This window comes from Spodoptera frugiperda, chromosome 10 (assembly GCF_023101765.2).
Source record: "Spodoptera frugiperda isolate SF20-4 chromosome 10, AGI-APGP_CSIRO_Sfru_2.0, whole genome shotgun sequence".
In the NCBI taxonomy this organism is placed as follows: Eukaryota; Metazoa; Arthropoda; class Insecta; order Lepidoptera; family Noctuidae; genus Spodoptera; species Spodoptera frugiperda.
Window position 1 is genome coordinate 2,876,959 of NC_064221.1, and position 24,374 is coordinate 2,901,332.

The window sequence follows — 24,374 nt, forward strand, 5'->3', positions numbered from 1 at the left end:
GTATCCTTGTTTCCAGTCTATAAATACTTGTCCAACTTATCATAACTTTACTATTTTTTCTCCAGTGATTGTTTCGCGTGCGCTTCAAAGTCAAAAGTCAAAGCTTTATGTCAATTAATATTAAATTAGACACTTTTGAAACGTCAAATTGAATTGTCCGTCAGTCTGTTTGTCAGTGAAGCTAGGTGCTCGTTCCAAAGTGTAGCTTCGAATGGAGAAGAACGAGCTAGAAACTCCGTCGTTACTATATAAGTTTTTAAACTCACATGGTCACTAACACTAGAATTGGAACTTAAAATGGGATATTTACCATGTTTTTCAATCGGAAACTCATAGAAATTGAAAAATATGGTAAATATCCCGTTTTTAGTTCCAATTCCGTCGTTACTCTTTTATTTATTTATTTATTTATTTATTTATTAATAAAGGTTTACCAACAGCTTCTGTATACATAATATTAAGTACAGTAATAAATACATATCAGTTTTGGTCTTATACAGTCGCCAATTATAGGTTAACCAACATTTAATATTAAGTGATAACTTAAAACTAAGAGAATATGAATTATTTTTAGAAATAAACTACTTTAAATTACAATAACAAAATTAAAAAAAAATAAACTTAATACAATAAACAATAAGAGAAAAAAAAATTAAATGAGATCAATCACCTAACATTAACATTACAAAGTTTAATTTAGCGTAATTACTAATACTACTCTTTTCAAAAATATTTTTTACAATCTCTCTGATACATTATTTGCGGATACAAATAATAACCTCGACTAATCCCTATAACCGTATTAGTTCCTCGTTTTAATTTATTACTCCAATCAACCTTCTAGCTCACAATTAAAATTCATACAAATTAATACATCCGATTAATTAATTAATACGCTAAATACAAATGTGTAGCAATGGAACGAACCTTCAACTTAGCGATAATGTGAACTTGATACTCCGCGCATACCAGCCGCAGTGTAAACATGCCTAGTTATCATAATATATTATTATAATTATATAACAAACATCATTTGTATGTTTGTTTTGATTCAATAAACAGATCGTTTGCCTTCTGCGTCTGATCATTATTTCACTCGCTACAATTACTGTTATAATTGTTCGCGGATATTTATACCTCATTGTGTGCACATCACTAAACAATACAAGTACACTGAATCTTTCAATGGGTAGATATTGGTCAGTTATCGGTCTATCGATTTGAATGGACATAACTAAGGACATAGTGAGAATGATCAATAGTATTCCATAGTACAGTTTTCTATTATTGCCATTGTCCTCTTAACCCAAATGTTTTTCTTTAAACTACAATGGCGTTACTCAACGCTTCACCGGTCTATTTTAAATAATACTGTTTATTCTATTCTCTATAAAAAATAAAACGGCAAAGACATAGAGTAGCGCGGGTTGATCACCTTTTGTATAAGGAATTCGAAGCAATTAGTAGTTTTGGCGGCAAAACTAATTCGCGCTTTGCAAGTTTTATTATCTATGGATCCTTGACTCGTCGCGAGGCTTGCACTTGACCGAATTTTCGTCAAAATATTAATAAAATTCGTATAAAGATAATAAATAGCTTCTCTAACTGCCAAAGGTTTCTCATTATGAATATTTTTTTCATTATATTTGTTTGGTATGAGAATATTGTCTAATATTATTTAATATAGCCTTATTATTAATTCGCTGATCATGTTTTATTGACGTGTTTTTTTCCTGCCATCTTTATGTAAATTATTACGCACTGTTTATGTTTTGGGACTAGCACAAAACAAGAACTGTGTTCTTCTTATTTCTGCCCATATACCAAGTCACTTGAGGTAGTCACCATAATATGTCTTTGTTTTGCATTCTTTTCTTAACAGACATCCACTCATCACGAACCCTAATCTTTGATATCATTCTTCACATAGTATTAAAGCATACGCAAATATCGTTAAGACTAAATTGTATTTATTTGAGATACATATGCACCCTATATTTTGGTAAATAGGTAATATAATTCAAGTGAAAAGGGTATAAGAAAACGCCGATAAATCAATTTACATTAACCTAAAAATCTTGACAACTATTATATCAGTCATTAACTGATTTCCAAATACTCGAATATCAAATCAGTGTCAGTATGACAGCTTCAGTACCACAAATAGTACGCAAATATGTATACTACGCAAGATTGGCTTCTAAAATAAGAATTAAGCCGAAAGGTAAATAAATCACATTCATTAATATTGTACCGTGAGCCTAAAGATGTAAGGTCGAAGTTATACATTAGGTAATATTTTAAACCGCACGTGGTCAACTAGCAAATTTGTTTTGTATGTTATTGTAGGATTATGGTGCATTTTTATAATCTGAAATCGCCAAAAAAACATTTTTATTATGTATAGTCAAAAACCTAGATCGATTCACAGTTTTTGTGTTAAGATATAATGAAATAATGGTGGGTGTTGGCTATTTAAACTTTTTGGAACTGAACTATTGTGTTTCGTCACACTGCTTACACGTTGTTTAAAAACAACAATAATAAAAAATACAATTTTCCTTCGAATTTATGTCGAAATACATGTCTCATCTAACATAATTTGCAATACATAATATAATTCGTATTGCTTCTATTAAGAAACTACAGCATCAGCAAATTCTATGAAAGATCAAGGATAAAACAAAAAGGACTAGGTTTCGTAAAACGTGGTCCTCTGAGACGATACGAGTTTTGACACAAATCATTTTGTTACGCAATGCTTTTCCGCATGCTTCAATAATTTATTGCCCCCTAATAATTAATTTTATTATCATCTGTCTATACTAATATTATAAAACTGAAGAGTTTGTTTGTTTGCGGGCTTATTCTCTACAACGACTAGTTCGAATAGAATTTAATCTTTTTTGTGTTGGATAGTCCGTTTATTGAGAAAAGCTTGTGAAAAAAAAAACTGATGCTTGTAATATAAAAAAATAATAAAATCAGTTTGTTCATTATTTTATGAAATGTCAGTAAAAAATATTGGTTACTTATATTGACATGATATTCTGTGGTCCTTGTGGTACTAGCTTTCATCAATTCCTATTCCTGTATAACCGGGCGACCTAACAAGTGTCATGCACCTTTCCACAAGGCGACTTTCTTTAAGTATACGTAGTTTATATGTACTAGTGCAAGCTTGTGGCTTCACCTGTTACGTATTTTTCTTATTTTATAATTTTTTCAAAAAATATAAGATTCTTGTTGTTTCAAGATTGATTTTTGTTATTATTTTTGTGTAACTTATAACGTCACGCCTTTTTAGTCCCCGAAGGGGTAGGCAGAAGTGTACATTATGGCACATAATACCGATGTACACCCACATTTCACAATTTGTGTTCCACGTGTAGTTCCATGTGTGTAGTTCCATGGAGCCTATTGCCATAAAAAATTTGGTGTTATATGAATGTTTACGCAAAAATAGCTTCAGCTTTTAATTATCAGTTGAAAGTTGCTACAAAAGTATCAATACTGAACGTGTATGGTAAACAGACGTAAGTTTTGTTGAATTTATTGTAAATAGCTGATTATAGAGGCAGACATAACAGCTTTCAGGTTCTGCCAGACAACCTGTACAGGATACAGGTATGCAACGTGGGTGACATTATGTGCACACGTGATTTTTATTGTCTTTAAGTGCACACTTCCATTTTATAGGACCAGTATTTGTCAATTGAAATTAGATCTTGTTCCTCACATTTATGCATCTAATTTCCATTCATTTTTACACTAGTTTATAATTTTTCAAGTGCACCGTATAGGTAAAGAAGTAATATTTTATTATTTTTGTATCACGTGTGAAGTCACGTTTGGATTTGAATTGTATATAACATTAAAGCTATGGGCTTGGTACGCGATGATGGCAAAAGAGCTGACCGTATGTCATTATTTCCTTGGAAGATGGGCAGGCATTTAGTATGGGACGCCATTTGCTTTGATACTCTTGCGTTACCCCATCTTCTAAGCTCACCATGACGAGCCAGCCAATATTTTTTTTAAATACTATTCTTCAGTGAACTATGTATCTCTATTATTTTTCTCATATTATTCCTGAAACTTAAAAATAGTTCATTAGGAAATGAAATGTTCCAAGTTATTGTTTCCGAAACTCCGAAGGCTTTCTGGCAATACAACGTCTATAGTATTTATTTTTCCTAAAACCAAAGGCAAAGTCACTAGCTACACCTAGTCATTAAATGACAACGCACTATTATCTAATAATACTAATAAAATAAATACAACTGCACTGACCTCAGCTGCGTCTATATTTTATCTCTTAAAACAAAAAGCCATGTAATTCATTCATATAAATTATTCATGTACTTTAATAGGTGTCGTTTTATTAGGAGTAACAAGCAAAGCACAACACAGATGTTAGATGTTCCGTATAGATAGAAATCTATGATATCTTCATATCTTGTGGACTTGTTAAAAAAACCGATACCGTGGTAGAGGCCCCTAGTTTGAAGGTGGTACTTTGACGGAGAAGCCTCCTCAATATAAATAATGGTTGCGGGTCATACGACGATTCGGCTCGAAATAGATGTAGGAATGGGGTGGGTTTTAGTTAATAAGAGTCTGCTGCCTCTTGCCTAACCTAGGATGAGGTGAGTCAAGAGACAATTTTTACTCCTTAAAAAATTGTTATTACAGCTTTGGGTGATTAACTGCCTTCACACCAACGTTGATTCGATTAGGGAATCATTCTTTGTGTGATTCCCAAATAGTAATCACAATAATTTTAATATCAAGCAAAGTAGCCCTTTTGTTTCTTGGTCCTAAAGGTCGCAAGATTCTATTAATATACAGTAGAATCCGGTTATAACGACTACCAAGGGACCGGTGACATTACGTCGTACTAACCGGAAGTCGTATTAAACGAACAGAAAAAAGTTTTTTTTATATAACAGATATTACAGTTAAATGCCCGTTTAGGTGATGAGCAGATAAAAAAAATCATTTTAATCAAAATAGTTATTTATTAATTATTCAAATTATGTAAGGATGTGTAATGCACGTACATAATGTACCGCTTTCTTATATGGAAGTGTAAATCTATTCTAACAACTTTACATTTAATGCAAATGGTCTGTAATTTTTGTTTATTTCTGGTTTTATTCGCGTTTTATCGCGTCACTTGGATTTACCTACAAATACGTACTGCCATAAAATAAACAGTCAATTTCCAATCAGAGGCGTCGCGCGGGGCGATAGTTGAGATAGCTAATCATTTATTTCATTATTTTCTATGAATTATTTGTAAACACGGCAACGCTCGTCGTTTTGTCGTTGTAACCGGACAATTATGTGTGAAATTCGGTCGTTAAAAGCGGTTGGTCGTTGTAAGCGGAGTCGTAATAAACGAATGTCTATTAATGCAAGTTTATACTAAAACCAAACAAATGCCTAAACTTTCGTCGCTAAAAACGGTTGGTCGCTATAATATGCGAAGTCGTACTAAAGGGACTACACTGTAATTATAGTCGAGTTAACATTCCATGTATGCCAATAATTATTTAATGTTTTTAATTTTTATGGTATAAAACGCAAATACTTATATTACGTTTAATTATTTGAAGAATTAAATGCAATTATTCTGGTACTAAAACAAGACTTAACTATAGTAAAACGTTAATGACCAATAAACAAATAGCCTAGTCTTTTCTTGAAAACTGTAGAATACGTAACTCTTCTTCATTAGTTCAAGAAGAAATGTTACTAATTTTCCCGGAGTTCCGAACGACATAGCAGGTTACCGGGATCAAGCTCAAAGCAGGAGTAGTAACGGGTTGGTTTTTAGTCAGTAACGGTGTGACACTCACACTTCTCGATTCACTTAGGACGAAAATAGCCTTTAAACAGTTATATCGTAACTCAAACAAAAAAAAAAACGCACGGTTTTTACATCACATATTTATTATATAGGTTGTCCACAGCTCCGGGATATAGTATGGAACCATGGAATATAGGTTGAGCTTATTGTCTGAGCTTGTGAGCCGAGCAATGACGTAGTCTTAAAGAGATACATATTATTGCGTTACAGATATGTATGTTAATCACGATATGGTGTGGTCCCGTTGAATATAGAGCCCGATTTACTAATGACGCCTAAGTCTTTATGTACAGTTTTTTTTTGTTAATTTATGGGTAGTATTTCCTAGTTTCCAGAATTACATATTAGGTAAATATAAGATAATTTATTGCAATCACCGAAAATACCATTTGTTTAACAACTTTTTTCAGGTCATTAAAACAAAAAGTGCTACGTATAATACAAAGTGGTTGGATTGCGTATTTTTTTATGGAAACAGGAATTAATGCCTATTGTTTAGTGACGAAATCGACCCATAAATTACTGGCTAAGCATTAGTATGTCTTCTGTGTGTACAGTCTTGTATACTTCTGTCCACACATGCATTATGCAGCTTATGATGAAGGGCTCCGGTTTGGTTCAAAATTAGTCTAGCATCCCTGAGAAAATTGAACATAAATAATATTGTGGCGACACATTGACAAGTAACAAGTGACAGATGACAGAAGTCGCACATAGACTATCGACGAGCCAATCAATGGATGACGTCACAAATATCCTGCATCGCACATATGAAGTTTGCATGCGAATTAACACGGATAGAAAATCCCAACGAACAACAGTTGGGCAGTAAGCCCGCCAGGCTGATCACCTCGCCTGGTCGGAGGATCCTCCTTTTCTTAGGGAACTTTACTCTCTGTTCCCTAAAGTGGTGACCCCCGACGTGATTGAAAGCAACCTTCACGGAGCAGATCAGCACCGTCATCCTAGCTCTGGCACCGCTCATCTCAAGCATCGACAGCCGTCTCAACAGGATCGACCTCCGGTCTTGGGGGGGAGTGATGTGGCGACACTGACAAGTGACAAGTGACAGATGACAGAAGTCGCACATAGACTATCGACGAGCAAATCAACGGATGACGTCATAAATATTCTGCATCGCACATATGAAGTTTGCATGCGAATTAACACGGATAGAAAATCCCAACGAACAACAGTTGGGCAGTAAGCCCGCCAGGCTGATCACCTCGCCTGGTCGGAGGATCCTCCTTTTCTTAGGGAACTTTACTCTCTGTTCCCTAAAATATATTCAATTTAAAGTTAAGTTGGTAATTTTATTTGTTTTAATGTGAGTTCATTTCACTTATTCCAGGGGATTTGACATAAAAATTTGATCACATTTTGTTTTTCAATTTAGTAGACAAGATCTACCTAATTTACAATTTTAGGTGATCCATTCGCTCCATTCTAGTCTAAAATTTGCAGTTCTGCACTTAATTATAATTTTTGAAACGTGATTTTGAATATTTTTCCATAAATAATATGTATTTTGATACTGGAGGATTTTGAGTCACGTTTGTATTTCCATAAATAGGCAGGTTTGGTTATTTTTATACGTTTATTGACTGTGGCAGGTAGTGTTCATTTAAAAAAAAAACATCTTAGTAGTTACCTAAATTTAAGAAGATATGTCTTTAAATGACAGGCTTGAATACTAAGACTTCAAAATCTTTATGAAGATGTATGTTTATTCAGGGTTTCATCACCGTCATCATATCAGCCACAAGACGTTCACTGCTGAACCTCGGGCATCGAACTCCTATTAGCTTGTTCGATATTATACTTGCGACTTTTTGTCTAGGCAAGCGTAGTGTAGGGCGCCCTCCAGCTAGGTGAAGTGACGATATCCGCAAAGTGGCTGGTAGTGGTTGGATGCGTAGAGCTGAAGATTGAGCTCAGTGGCGTGCCATTGGAGAGGCCTATGTCCAGCAGTGGACGAGAACAGGCTGATGATGGTGATGACTTTTTGTCTAATAAAGTATTCCTTAGTTTGTCCTCACTTTGTTATTTATCGCTTAATAAAGCAATTTTAGAATTATTATTCTTTTATTCTTGGCATTTTTGGATTGATCCTTGACTTTTTTGAATTGGTATTATTAATAATAATTGATATGAATTTTAATTTTCGAAAATTCTCTGCGTACCTGAGGACCATCGGTGTTGAGAGTTGGAGCTCAGTAGTTGATCCTGTAAGACTTCTGAAATACATGGTATTACTATAATTTATGAAATTCCTAATATAACAAAACTTCTTCTCTAATCTTCTTGAAAAAATTTAAAGAGAACGAAATAGGACATAGCCTAAATCACGCGGACAATGCTATGCGTAAACGCCAGAATTCAATCACTCTTTTCTCAACACTGTCATTCATAGCATGCCAAACGTATGCGGATTGTCGACCTCACAAGGTTGTAATGTAACACAATGTTATGTTATCTAACACCAACCGGTCAGTTTAGCCGTAACCTTAAAATTTTGACTCGCCTTGGACCTGCCACGATCTGCCGAGTTCAACCAGTATGTTAATTAAATCAATAATCAATTAATACAATGTATATTATCGTAACTCTTAAAATGACCCATATTCTTCTTGACAAGGAAATCCTTGTTTTGCTTAAAGAAGACAATAATTAGTCTTAATAATTAGATTTAAAATAAATGTGTGTGTGACATTTGGATACTAGAGAAAGAATGTTTGACACATCTATAAAGCCTCGTCTCTAATAGGAACATTTGTTGAGCGACGTGTGGCCCAGAGACATTGGGCGATGTCGAACAATGTCGGGCAACGTCGGACAACATTGCCGCAACATTGTTGACTGTGCAACAACGGAACAGGTTCAACAATGTCGCGGCGTGACACTTGTCGCTCAACAAATGTTCCTAGTAGAGACGAGGCTTAATATTAAAATGTATCGCTAAATGAGTTGCTAAGCGCAAATCTCGGGAACAGCTGAACCGATTTCATTAAATATTTTTGTCGTGTTTGCCATTGTTAGGAGAAGATGCTTGTGTAAGAAATTTTTCCAAGGCGCAACAACGTTCGCGGAGTCCGTTAGTTTTGTATAGTCTTACGTCTTGTAGCCAAAACAAACGATAGTTTGGTTATTGAGACAGATCGTAATGCGAATCACGTGATTCATTATGCACTTAAGTATTCAGTGTTATGTTTTTTCATAAACTTGTATAAAGATAAAGAGAGTTTATTTGCAAATATGGGTTATTACAATTGAATGTGGTGTTTAGTTACATTGCGATCTCAGCCGTATAGTTTTTGTATAGTTAAACCAACAGTTTCCCATCTATGCAGGCCCTACAGCGTTTTTAAGGGGGGAAAATCATCCAATGACTTCTCCCGTCTTAGTCGAGGCGAAAGGGAGTATCAGACTCTTACTGACTAAAAACCACCCCGTTCCTACTCCTACTTTTCAAGCCGGAGCCCCGGTAAACCCGCTACGTAGTCCGTAGCTTTGGTCAGGCCCTTATGTTTACTTACGTACTTGTTTGTCGATATTTTTTTTTGTACCTTATTAGGTTGTATAGTAAAAAAATTGTTTACTGTTATGTTAGATCATTATATTTGTTGTGATCAATTATATTGTCGATCGTTTATTAATAGTAATAAACGATTTGAGTTATTTATATCGATTCTATTTCAATTATTTCTATTCGTCCAATGTTTTGTATTAAGTTTGCTTTTATTACAATTACAATGATACTAAAATAAATATGACTTTATAAAAGATGATGTTTTCTTTAAACATTCTTCTGGATACTTATTAAACTGTTACAGATATTTTAAATATGTAAACTATCCGTATACTATCTGAAGTATCCTTGATATTGTAAATGATTGTAATATATTATGTACTAAGGACCAGTTCAACAGGTCCCCAATTAGTTTTTAGTTCCTGATTTTTACTGACAGACAATACATATTAATTTTTATTGATTTATTTGTATACTACGAATTCACGTAAGAATTACCTACTTATTGCCTTATTTAAATAATCTTGATCCAGTTGTTGTTTGCCGCGCTATAACTGTAGCTGTAAGCCCTTAACGTGGTTTGAAATTAGTCGAGTTACCTCGTCCAGTTACGTGAGAAAGGCGTAAAGCATAATCAATATGTCTTATGAGAATTTTAATATATAGGTGGATAGGTTAGGGCTCGTCGTTAGTGCTGATAAACCGTCGGTACATTTTAGAGCAAGCGTAGTAGCACTGCAAGCTTAGTGTAGGGCCCTCTCCAGCTAGGTGGAGTGACGATATCCGCAAGGTGGCTGGTAGTGGTTGGATGCGTAGAGCTGAAGATTCAGCAGTGGACGAGAACAGGTTGTTGATGACAATTTAGAGGTAAAATATTCGTGATGTCATACTAAATACTACGTGTACATAAATTAAAATCAACAAATATTATGATGTGGAAATATCCAATATGAAAAATTAATGTTTTCATTAATCATTGGTTATACTTATAACGTCTGGCGCTGTGCCATCGGTGACCTGCGCATTGTATGGCGGCCTTGAAAGGGCTTGTCGCATCTATTGTACCCATAAGTCTCGGTACTGGCTTTGTGATAACGCCCGAATACTCAAACGCTACTCAATTTTAAGTTGTACTTAAATATCGTGCTATCTCTGTTATTTTTAACCCCCGACGCAAAAAGAGGGGTGTTATAAGTTTGACGTGTCTGTCTGTCTGTCTGTGGCATCATAACTCCCGAACAGATGCAGTGTTTTCAATTTAGTTTTTTTCGTATGAAAGGGGACTTATGTGCTTATAACACAGAAAATAGAAATATAGCGGCGCGGGCGGCGGTATACAGTCCGTATGAATGCGGTCCCCCAACGCGACGTATTTTTTTAGAATTATTAGTACATTCTTTGGTACTTTAAGATTAGGTTTATTTTATTATTTTTTACTTTTTAAAGGGAAATTAAGTTTTTATGTCGGGGGATTTTTAAATTTTATAAAGAATTGATAGTGACAGAACTACATTTGAGAGCGTCTTAAAATTGAGTAGCGTTTGAGTATTCGGGCATAAGTCTCTGTACTGGCTTTGTGCGATACTATTTATAAGTAATAAACATTTATTTATTTATAATTCCGTTCATAATATGACATATATCTGACGTTGGTATGAAAAAAAAATGCGGTTTTTTTAATTGGGTTTCAAAATGGTGGAATTTACGTTAGGTTGTTTATCATTGTGATGTCGAGGCTTAATTTTATTAAGGATCTACCGTCTTAAATGATTCATTTTCGGGAAAACTAATGTCGTGTGTAGTCAATCATTAGTTGGTTTTATAGTTTGGGTTTTTGATTGAGCAGTTTGTTAAGGAAAAGACCACATCGATGATAACGGGGTTATGAAAATTAAAAATCTATTTAGTCCGTCAGGTAGGTAATGAAAAAAATGTGCAGATATGTTTTTTTATATTGTCATATAAGATAGTAAGTAATACTTAGAAAAACGAATCTAAGTGTAGGAGTGGGAGTAAATACGTCATTTCTATGTATAAAAGAATGATACTTGGAAGTGACGCCACACGATATTTCAAAGCGTATAATAATAATATTTAATTATAAAGTATTTGTTTTATTAAGAAAATAATGTGTCTAATATTTTAAAAAAATCTACAAGACGGACATTACAATTAAAATTAGTCATCTACCCTATTGAATCACTTGGTTTTGCCTTATAAACGCACTTGACTTTAACGTTCCGATTTTTCTCTTATAAATTCTGAATATAACCTTTTTAGGTTACAAGGTGAATGTACTCAAGTCTATGATGAATTTCTGCTGTCGGATTACCAATAAAAATAAGAAAAGTATCTGCTTTGTATATTGTGGTTCATTGACCCCTTGCAGTTACTCAACAATTGCTCAATTGTGTACGTACTCACGTTGCGACCAGGTCTTTCATGACCGTTCTCGTTCAGAGAGAAGATGGATGGACTGCGAGACGGGGGTATACCAGAGAAAGGAGTGAACTGATGTGATAATGGCAAAATGGAAGAAGACGTTTTACACTGAACCTTAAGTTACTTAGAATAAGGACAAGGATAAACTCTGCCCATGTTTTATTATTAAAAGAGATAATATTAGTAGCACCAAAAATCAGTAGGTACATCTTTTTTCAAACGTTGCCTCACACTAAAATTTTCTCCTGTATCGTGGGTGCATTTACAAACATATAAGTTCACATACACATGACACCCAGACCCGAAACAACAAGGTGTGGATCACAAAATGTGTTGTTCTGTGCAGGAATTAAAACCTTTGTGCGGCAGCCGGTTGCCCAGCCACAGCAGTCGTGCAGTCATTATTATTATTATGCTTAAGTAGCAATATAAATAAAACATGCACTTAATTCACTAATTGGCATACTTTTTGTCAATCAAGCTGTCAATTTAATTATTTTATTGATCCAGCCTTATCAATAATTCAGTTCTATATATAGTAATACCTATATTTAGTTATTTTAATTGTGGTTTTGCTTGAAATGTAAAATTCACTTGTGTGTGGAAACCAATTTCGCGGTTCATTTAATTTGTCGTTACGTAGCTTGTGAATTAGGAATTATATTGAGCGTGCCTTTTTACATAACTTATTGTTTACTTTACAATAATTGGTATTTCCAATTTTCTTTTTTATTTTCTAGAAGTTTCCTTTTACTTAGGGTCTCAGAGACCGTGAATAAGAAGGATGCTTTGCCTCCAGAGATGTGTTATGCAATTGTAATAAGCTGTAAAACTATGTACCGTATCCATGGATACGTAGCTGTGTGAGGAAGATACGTAGCTCGAGTACACGATGTTTCTATAGTAGGGAAGCCAATCCTAATAGCAGACTTATTCTTACCTTTTTTTTGAGGGGGGAAAATCATCCAATCACTTTTCCCACCTTGGGTGAGGCGCGAGCGAGTGTCAGACTCTTACTGAATAAAGACCACCCCGTTCCTTCTCCTGTTTTGAGCTGGAGCCCCGGTAACCTTTTACTTTATCCACAACACCGCATTTTTATTTTTAAAGATAAGAATAAGGAAGATGAGGTATATACCTCAGCTTGTAATCAGTTATTTCTACATCACATGCAAATAACTCCAGCTAATTAAGATAGTATATGATGCGAGATCACGTGTCAGTGTGACCGTGCCTAGAGATTGCCCAGTTTGCCCACTAACCTCTCGACATATGACCCTAAACAACACCGCGATATATTGTCAACCATTTAACTGCGTGGTTGGTATTTTAGTGTCGAATTATTCTCAATGGCGTTTTGCATTGTATTTGAGCTATTAATTCTGATATCTGATGTGATTAAGATTTAATTAAAGCTTACCAATAATATATACTAATTCCTAGTAACTTGCACATTGTGCACGTTGTGCAAGTTACTAGGATTATTGGTTGATTAATTATTTCGCGTTTTGGTCGGTCTTTCTTTCATGCGGATGTTTTTAATCCGTTAAAGTAGGGATCTACCTACCAGAATAAAATAGAGATACAAATAAATACTTGTATGTATATTTTCCAATCAAAATCATCATACATTTCTATATTAATCGCTTTAAATTTTGATGTCATTAACTCCATTTTTTTCCTACCAATCGTATGATGTGGTAAAATATTGAACTCTCCTCCACTTATATATTATATTTTTTATCTCTGTCTGTCTATTTGTTCCGGCTAATCTCTGAAATGGCTGAACCGATATAGAAGGGACTAGACGGGACTAGACGGGACTTTTATTGGCAGATAGCTTATATACTAAAGAGTAACTTAAGCTAATTTTATTTTAGAAAATTAAGTCACAATGTTCGTAATACACGCGAGCAAAGCTGCGAGAATCGGCTAGTCTTATGTATAAATTATGTCAGCATGATTTTTTAAATCAAAACTCATAAAAAAACATAAACATAAGTCCTAACTTCCTCATTTCTTTATCTAGACTTCCGACACACGCATTTCTTCAGTGTTAGACTCAAAACAAGTTTCGCTCACGTCAGTACTCGATATGGTCGTGACCGTGACCAAGTTTTCGGTTATCAACACACGTTTTGATTCCTAAACTACGTTTTTGAATTTCCTGAGTCTGGTTCTGACCCTGGGATTTGCATCTATCTCTATGCAAAGGATTTTTTTTTATTGAAATACGAAATTGTGTCTATTTAAGTCTTTTAGCAAGGGCAACTTCTAAATAAGTTCGGATCTAAGGACGAAATGGCGGATGATTGCGAAACGTTTTGTTTTGATTTTGTGTTCGGTATTTAGTAATAGCCTTATTATGTAGGAGTGAAATGATATAAATGACGATATGTGGGTGGGATCTTGAAACGTATTGATCAGATCTAAAATTTGCAAAGTTGAAATATTCTGCCTATCTAAAGACATTTTATTTCTCCAAAGGCAATGTTAGCCAGAGATATACACCCTACATTTAACATTTCTTTTCGTTTGTTTTAAATGCCTTCTGACAATGCCGCCATCTTTTTATAGTGTTGGGACACAACCAACTTACTACTTATTATAGTGATGTAACAATTGTTAAGTAAAGGTTTAATATCCTAATAACCTTCCTCAATTATACCTGCTTTAGTACCAACGTAGATAAGATTTCAGTTACATGAAAACCTTAATGAAATAACCGGAATTTAATTTCCCAATGAAGAAAATATTTACCGTTTTGCATTTCAATTTTATGTTTTCACCGATAAGGTGATCACGTTTGGTGAATATACTTTTTTTATTGTTTTGTTGTTGTATTGCTAGTATTGCGGTTTATTGGTCGTAGTCGTTATTTGTATGCGCATGAGTTCGACCGTACCGTGTGATTGGATTGTGGTTTCTTTGAATTAATTTTTATGTGTAAGTAAATAGCTTTACTTACTAGTAATATAGTACGTAGATGACATAGCCAACATAGTGTGTTGGCTACAAGATGTTCACTGCTGAAAATCTCTGTATGCTGCTGAGTTTCTCCCAATATTTTCGCTATTAACGCTATCGGTTTCAACCTACCGTAAATCGGTTATCCATTCATCCATCAACTTCCTATCGTATGCGATATTAAATTATCAGTATAAATGTAATGCTTCTGCCAGTGGTTTCGTCCGCGTTCCCGTGGGATAAAATCTTATCATCCAAGTCAGCGCATACCAAATGTCACCAAAATCTAGATTGATAAACAAACATACAAACAATATTTTTTTTACATTTATTATATTATGTAGTGTGTGTAATCTTTCCATTCATTTTGCTAAACATTCACATTCTAAGAAAATTCTACCTCTATCATGGTAACTCTTTGACCTTGCTTCGATTGTATGGTGTTCAAAGAAGGCCTATCTAAACAAAAGATAAATAAACAACCCTATCTTATGCGATCGTGACCAGAATAGCTTCGGAAAAGGTTTGCTTCAGGTCAGGGTTATTAGATAAGGGCCACATTTGATATCAGGCGCTTCTAGCTAAACTTTTGCCATACATTTTTTAACGCCGTACCGTTATAATGTAAAATCTATGAATCTCCTATACGGAATTTGTGAAAAGTGGATGATTTATATGATACGGTAGTAGAAAACCTAAATTAGTCCATCACTTATTTAGTTTATCATATAAGTTAAACAATACTTTTACTAAAACCAATTTCTTTTTATTTTAAAGGACCTACGACAGTTTTACAAATAATAATCTCTTTTTAAAGGAAATTAAAAACACAAAATCTGGCCGGAAACAGTTAGGTATGAGTCATGGAACTGAATAACTTTTTATTAGCACTTTTTGCCTCATACAAACTGTATTGCATCAACTTGTGTAAGAAAATACTATGTTTCCTTAACCATGACCTAACCTCATAAAGAATTAAATGTATTAAATACCAAAACAACAAAATTAAAATAGTTTCAATATAAAACAGTAACAAAAGTTCAAGAATAAAATAAAATAATCGTAATCTAGGTTTATTTATAGCTATAAGGACCTAGAATTATTGTTTTTAGAGCTAAATTGCACATATTATGTCCTTTAACTAGATAATTTTGGATCTGTGACCTCTATTCTTTATTTATGTTATAGAACCTTGAACTTCAACGTGTATGAATGTTATAAACATTATCATTTTTATTATATAACAACTTATCAGGTCGTTTAATCGTTATCGGGATTCATAGTGGTCCATGCAGAGCCTTATTATTCCTAAGGCTAACTAGGCAAGCGCCTTTTTTTTTTTTTTTTTTTTTTTTTTTTTTTTTTTTTTTTTTTGAGGGGGAAAGTCATCCAATGGCTTCTCCCGCCTTGGGTGAGGCGGGAGGGAGTGTCAGACTCTTACTGACTAAAAACCACCCCGTTCCTTCTCCTGCTTTGAGCCGGAGCCCCGGTAACCTTTTACGTTGTCCGCAGCTCCGGATCAGGCATCAGCCCTACTGGGCCCCATCTGTGGTGGTCTGGCTCTTTGAGGCGCGCGCGGAACGCGACGCGCCGTACGCACGGGTCTGGTTGTGGTCGGGCGGCGAGCTACCCTTACTCGCCGTCCGCAGACCCGCACTTACGGTGGCCGGAGATCGTCACGCGATCCCCGACGCCCGGAGTGTCTTCTGCGGCGGCTGGGGCGTGAGGAGGATCGTTCCCTCACGCGCTCCGCCTCCTCCTTAGCTAGCATGATTGCTTCGCAGAAGGAGGAGACGGCGTCCCATTCCCCCTCGCTCCGCACCATGGCCTGAACCAAAGCCGGACGCGAGAGGTCACCGTCGCTGATCACATCCCTGAGGACACGGCGGTGCTCAGCCCATGCAGGGCACACCGCTACTGTATGCTCCACCGTGTCCTCCGGGTGATCCACGCAATGCCGTCACCCGGGCGTTTCCTCCCGCCGAATCCGAAACAGGTACCTACCGAAACTTCCGTGTCCGGTAAGCACCTGCGTCAGGCGGTAGGTGAGGACGCCGTGACGCCTCTCTAGCCACTCCTCAGACTACTCCTCCTCAACTAGGCAAGTACCTATGACGCCAAATTCATAGGTTCAGGCCAAGCTTGCTAAGGAGGAATCGGGGCGCGAGAAGGAACGAACCTCCTCACGCCCCTGCCGTCGCGAGAGACACTCCATGTAACTCACTGCCCGACCAGAACCAGACCCGTGCGTACGGCGTAGAGATGGGGCCTAGCAGGGCCGATGCCGACCCGGAGCTGCGGACTACCTAGCGGGTTACCGGGGCTCCGGCACGAACCATGATTGTGTTATTCTACACTATAATCTATCTTTGTGCCAGATTTCATTCATAACCATTCAGTAGTATTGGCATGAAAGAGTAACATATACGCATACACGAATCCATATAATGATCGAGTAATAAGCAGAGGTAGCGGATTCTCCGAAGGTCATTAGAAATCGTGAGTGCACTTGTAGGCTAATCTATCTAATTGAATATTGAAAGATCGACAGATATTACCAAGTAGCGTAGGCTCTGATTAGAAATTATACTATATTTAGAGAATTAATGGAGTGCTCAAAGAAAAGTATGATAAATGATCTTACTATTATCGACACAATTTCATTTTATTTATATTATAAATGCGCAAGATTGTGAGTTGGAGTGTATGTTTGTTCAATCAATCACGTTAAAACGGTTTGAAGGTTTCCCTCCAAGGTAATTCTTTAAATCCCACTGAAACGCAAGCGAAACCGGCAGAAGTTAGTTAGTTTATAAATTACGTATCATAGTTACATTCAGATTTTTCAGAAAGCACTGTTATTCAGACTCTATCAAATGTGTTGTACCTTAGTCGACTCTTAGGACAATCGCGAAAAGAGCAAATATAATCCCTTTAGATGATATCATAATAATGACTAATCAACAACAAATACTACACCAAACTACCTAATAACAAACATCGTACCCAATCTAATAACAAATAAATCATTAAACTTGTTTGTTTACAACCGAAATGTTAAAATCAAGCTGTATATATTCAGGCGTGGTGGGCAGACATATTAATTACATGTTTAATTGCACTGACGAAGACGGCAGTTCAATTGTTTTCGCTGATCGTTGCTTGAAGGCTGTCATAATGTGGTGTGGTTTCTATTGCTAATTCCATGGCACTCGTTTTGTTGTATGACATAGTTTAATAGGCTAGTTTCCTTTGTTTCTCATTTAATACATTAGACGCCATGTCGGACAACGTTGTCCGACACTAGTGGAGGAATAGCCTTTAACAGTTTTTGTGAAAGGCTTAATAATGGACAGGGTGCAATGTTATATGTGTATAACCTGGAAATAGTTTGATCCTGGAGTGGAATCAAATGAACCGCTTTTTGATATTCTAGTTACATATGCGAAAGTTTGTGCATTTGTTTCTTCTTCATATCAAAACGGCTGAAGGGATCGAGATGAAATTTGAAACAGGGGTAGATTATGGTCTGGAATAGCACACAGGCACATATGTAGATAGTTTTTATCCCAGAGAACGAGGCCGAATTCGTTGAATCAAGCTAGGATAGCTATAAGGATATAATGAGTTTTTCATATATCTATGCAAAACTCATTATATCTATGATAATTATATAAACAGTAATTAATAAACTTATAGGTAATCATTAAAGTGATGTATTGTATATATAATCATAATTGATGATTACTAATTTCCGTATTAATAAGTTACTGTTTTTCCGCGTGGATGAGGCAGAACCACCAGAACCACTCTAGGATTCCCTATGGTGATGTTTAGTCAGTACCTGATGTTCATGTTCATATGTCGACGGTGAGTGTTTACAATCCTATACTTCTTAGAATTTGCCGCTACAAGCTAGGTGTAAGTTGCCTTCTCACTGGAGCTGCGGATTACCTAGCAGTTTTATCGAAGCTCTGGCTCGAAGGGCAGGAGTAGGAACGGGGTGGTTTTTAGTCAGTAAGAATCTGACACTCCCTCTCGCCTCGCCCAAGGTGGGAGAAGGCCTTGCATGATTCTACCACCTTAAAAAAGTGTCTTATGAAGGTTTCCAGTTGACGATGAGTCCATATTGAAGTATCTTAGCAATATATTACTTGAGTTATTCTTAAACTTTTGTATATTTGTTAGTATGCCACTCGAAACTACTGAACGGAATAAGATGAAATTGAACACGCAGACAGATTATAACTTTACACGTGAGAAAATCTTTATCTTATCATCGGGAGCGGTGCCATTCGCAGTCATTAATCTAATTAATAATTAGAGTAACAGTAAACTGTAATTAGTATTGTCAATAAAACATACTATTACTATAAAAATATTAAGTTATTAAGTACCTACTTCATTGATGGCGGCATATTAACACCGTTCTCAGAAACATCTCAATTACAGTTCAGTTGTATTGTGTTGTGTTCAACAACTACTGTAGTTGAAATTCCAATGTGAGACTGTTTACAGAGTTATTTAAGGTAAGCTTAATGATACAAGGGTAGCTCGCCGTACACAACGGATTTTAGTTTGCCTTATATAGAAACTCATACAACTGCGTCCACTGATCCGCATCGCACGCATCGGACGGATCGCATGAAACGGATGGGGTGATGGGGAACGTGCGATGCGTACGATGCGGGCGTGTGGACAGCGATACCATGAACCGCTTTATTCGAGCCGCGCATCTAATCGTCGCTTAAGCAACTCGGTCTTTAGAAATTGTTTCCGATACAAAATCATTGCAAAGGAATGGTTTAAGTAATCATTAAATGACTTTGAGTGCGGCAGTACGACTTTAATGCATAAACGGCTGAACAGATTTTGATTAATTCTGTCACCGAGATAGACGGGATTTGGAAGCTTTTTTATTCCGCATACAAAATATTGTAGTCAAGCGATAGAAGTAGGTTCAAAATTTTTGTTTTATAAGAGTAATGTCAGGAGTCTAAACTAGTGTTCGATATTATTAAACGGTAGATAATTAAATAATTAACAAGCGTTTATGTGTTTTTGCTTGTTTTTAGTTGTTGTGTTAAATGTTTCAGTTCGCGTGTTAATGTCTTATTATGTATGTTAGTATTTTTTGTAGTAATTATATTTGATTCATAATATGTAATTTTGTAACAGATCTGTGTTAGAGTTCTATCGTAAATAGGTCATCTTTATCTTTTGCACTTTTCATTAGTGCTTCATTTTCATTAATCTTTTGTTTATTACTTTTGTTAGGCAAATACTGTTTGTATGCTCATCATCATCAACAGCTGTTTGTATGTTCGTCCACTGCTGGACATAGGCGTCTTCAATAATACGTTACTGAACTCGATCTTCAGCTTTCAACAGTATTAGGGCAAGTAATTTTTTTTTTTATGTAGGTACTCTCAACCAATGTATTGTACCTTTAGTAGGAGTTTGGTTTACGTTACACGAAAACGAAACGAGAGCTCGTTCGGCTCTCTCATTGGTTGATTCATTTGCGCTGGCCAGTCAGAGCGCCGAACGCACTCTCGTTTCGTTTTCGTTCAACATAAAGCAAACTCGTACTAAGGCTACAGTTCCACAACGTCTTCAAAACCTTTTATAAGATTTCTTACACCTTTGGTTATGTCTTAAAACTGCGACTAACCACAAAGGGATGATTAACACCATCCTTTAAGATTTCGGTGACTTACCTATGATCCTCAATTTGACCAAACGTGAGAATTATAGCAGACCTCCTCTTAAAAAGGTCGTTGTTAAACAGCAGACGTATCATCGCTGATGATGTTGATGTGACAAACATACAGTAAGACCTTTTATAAAGGAAATACACTCTTCTAAATATAATCCTAACTTAAAACCCAAGTTCACACGCGTTATACAAATGACATAATTGTCTAACAGTTTATGGTTATATGTAAAACTGTTCGTGAGCCGCATATATTTAGTTTCCAGTTGCTTTTACATAATTATGTCGTTGATAGGTATTGACAGTCGTGACATGTATTCCATTATTGCTGGGTTTGACTGTAGTGTTGTGAAGAGAGATTGGACTTGTGTTAAGGATGACAAATGGATAGGTAGTCTTCCCAATTCCTCAACAACCCTTAAATTCCAAACCCCCAAAAGGCTAGCAACGCATTTGTAACGGCTCTGATGTTTCAAGTGTCCATAGTTGGCGGCGATTGCTTACCATCAGGTGATATGTAGGCTCGTTTACTGGATTAATCCATACAAAAATAGAGAATCTTATTTGGCTCATTTCTTTACTTGTAGATTTCAGTTTTTCTCCAATGGGGTTCGTTAATGATTTATCAGGGCACGACCACTATCTGGTTCACCATATTTGGTTCTTAGATTCCTAATTCCTAATCTGATGTTAAATTAATATCTAATAACGGTTAATGTTGACAGTCCAACATCTTTTATTTCTCAAGGCTCATGAAAATCTAAAGCACATTTTCTCTTGTCCCCAGGTATTCCACCTTCGCGACATCCGCTGGGAGAGGCCCAGGTTTCTGTCGAAGTCGTTCCTCGCATTCGTGACCTTCAACTTCATCAGCTACTCGCTGCTGGCAGCTGAGGTGCTCACCACGAATGTCGCTGGCACGTCTCCGAAGGAAAAGGTAAGGATTGTGAGGATTTAAGACTCTTCGGATTTTTAGTCAATAAGAACCTGATAAACTTTAATTTTATTATAACTTTCGTGAGACATACTAAATTAATTATTATGTTATCGGCTTACTTACGTTACTGTTTTACGAGGAACTCGACTAGTTTCAAGCCATGCTAGAGGCTCATATTCATGAGCAGCATTCCGCGATACAAGACGGCGATTGTCGCGCTGCTACTGATAAACTTTATAACAAAAATCATGAATAATAGCTTGATCCAATTTAGTTTACAAAACAAAGATTCGGTCAAGGAGAATAAAAATATGTGTCAAAGATTTCACGAGATTATGATTGATTGATACATGCATGCGAATTGATATTTGTCACGAATTGACGAATTGATTTAAAAGGTTTATCGTTTACCAGAGAAGAAAGAAAGCTGCTTCCCGGTCTCTGTCAAATGTGTAGTCCTTTAATCGGCTCTTATGACATCCGTGGGAAGAGTGGGCATGATGACTATTATATTCTAATCTGTCATCACAACATGGCTTAAAGCACAAATAAACAATCGAACCAAAACATCACCATACCATCAATTTCGTTCATTGGTCCAACACTAGGTTATATATAGAAAATATACGGGGTTCGTCTGCCCCACAATTGAATATGTTCAAAGTCAAAGTCAAAGCATTTATTTCAATTAATCCTAAATGAGGCACTTCTGAAACGTCAAGTTGAATTGTCCGTCAGTCTGTCTGTCAGTGAAGCTAGGCCCTAGTTCGGAGCGCACCATGTTTCTGGTCCGGCCCGAACCAAGTTCGATCATCTATGGGTACTTTCACGACTGGTGTCTGATGACATTCTAACCGTCGTGTTTTGTTCCAGAGTTTCTACCAGCACGTGTTCAACGGTTGCTACGCCGTGCTGCTGTTCATCGTGGTGACTTTCTTCCTTATCTACGGCGTGGAGGTTTATTTCAAGGTAACATTATTTTTATTTATTTATTTGCTTCAGGCATCTAAGGCCCATAGAAAAATACTATACATAGATATTACATACAATTGAATTATATACTAATACATATTTTATATAAAAAATAACTTAAAAACTAATAGCACACGAAGCGTCGGCGCTCCTTTTAATGATTTGATTTTTTTGGTACGTAGAAGGTCTTTTTGGCCAATCACGACAGCCGTCATTGAACGTCTAATGTTGTGACACTAGCTAATTCCCTATTGGACGAAAATAAGAGGTTTACACTAGGTTTATCTGGTGAGCGAAATACCGTAGATAACTATTGGAGAACACGTAACTAACAAAAAGTGTTAAGGGTTCTCTCTTGCTACATTTGGGACCACTTTGAAAACGTGTTTAAAGTTTTGTTGTGAGAGTCACATCAGTTTCCTTTCCTCTGTAAAAAAGACGGCACGTTGTCCTTAGACCCTGTTGTATTTTTTCTCATTAGTATGTAAGTATGTTACTGTGAAATATATGCTTATAAATTACATTCATTGTGTCATACTAAGTAACTACAGTTTCGTAATGTTTCTGTCCGTACATGTTAATTGTAAATTCGTAGTAGTACGTGTATGAGGTACGATGCATGCTAAACAGTGGAGATATATCAAAAGTAGGTATTGTTGCGGCCTTACTAAGTATTTTGGTACTTGCTTATAAGAGTAGGACATTAAAAGTTAACTCCCTAAACATATGGCATTAATAATAGTTCGTTAGAGTAAATAGAAAACTTTGATTGGTTTTTTATTTACTCAAAATTAGACTAGGAAGTATCTGCACCCTTAGTACGAGTTTACTTTACGTTGAACTAAAACGGAAAGTTAGGGCGTTCGGCGCTCTGATTGGTCAACACGAATGAACCAACTAATCAGAGCGCCGAACGTGCTCTCGTTTCGATCTCGTTAAACGTAAAACAAACTCGTAATAAGCCCTTTGTGCGATATGGGTTACATGGTGCTTTTAATGGTTCAAGTGGTCTCAGTGCATCCAAACTTTACAGTATCTAAAACTGGTATTTAAAGAAGGTGCATGTTCATCAATCAGTAGACGACTTGTGGTTGATATGACTATTATCACATCAAAAATAAATTATTTTAAACTGACACGGAAGTGATTAAAAACCACACATTCTTAGTATATCTCCTAGTTCAACAAAAACAAACCAATAATAGTCCTACCTAACAAATACTGCAAAACAATACGTCTATAATATCCCTCCATTTAAGGAGATTCTCTCAACCACTCGACATTGAGCAGACAATATCGGTATCGGTATCAACAGAAATCGTTTATGGTGAGACCTTGAACAGCTACTCACGTTCAAGGTCGTATAGCCTCAATACCTTCACTCACACTGAGATATAAAACCGAGCTGTTGAATTTACCAGGTCTAGGGGACAACCGCAAGGGTTACCTGGACTCTGTCACGAAGCAGGAGTTGGAAGGGGGTAGTTTTTAGTTAGTTAGAGTCTGACACTCTCTCCAACATCACCCAGGGCGGAGTAATTCTATGATTTTCCTCCTCACTCAATCGTAAAACAAAACAGTAGCGTTTATTCCCCGAAAAATGGCAAATGTCATGTGACACCGATTTTTTACAAAATAAAAAAAAAGGAATACGCGATCATGCGTTTCCTTGTTATTTTATAACATTTTTCCGCTTAATAACGTTACATCATTTAATCGCATAGATTTAGAAGCCAACCAAAGATTTTCTTTAGTTTTCCGTAATCATGATGATGCATCATTGATTATTATTGATTATTCAAAATCTGTTATTTACTTGCGGAAAATACTAATTATTTCTAATAGATCAACATTCTTGATATGTAACGTGTATCAGCATCATTATAAGTGACCACGGTCTCAAATAAATTCTGGCGTGAAACAACGTCACCATGTG

The 24,374-nt window shown here is 36.0% G+C and overlaps 1 protein-coding gene across 12 annotated transcripts in view; it reads left to right on the forward strand.

Moving 5' to 3' along the window:
* LOC118277108 (uncharacterized) overlaps window positions 1–24,374 on the forward strand; it is a 103,944-nt gene that overhangs the window by 67,825 nt on the left and 11,745 nt on the right. For all 12 annotated transcript variants that reach the window (XM_050696247.1, XM_050696249.1, XM_050696250.1 and 9 more), the window contains exons 5-6: window positions 21,317–21,466; window positions 22,340–22,435. In XM_050696247.1, the coding sequence (XP_050552204.1) occupies window positions 21,317–21,466; window positions 22,340–22,435 (246 nt within the window). The remainder of the gene's footprint in view (window positions 1–21,316; window positions 21,467–22,339; window positions 22,436–24,374) is intronic.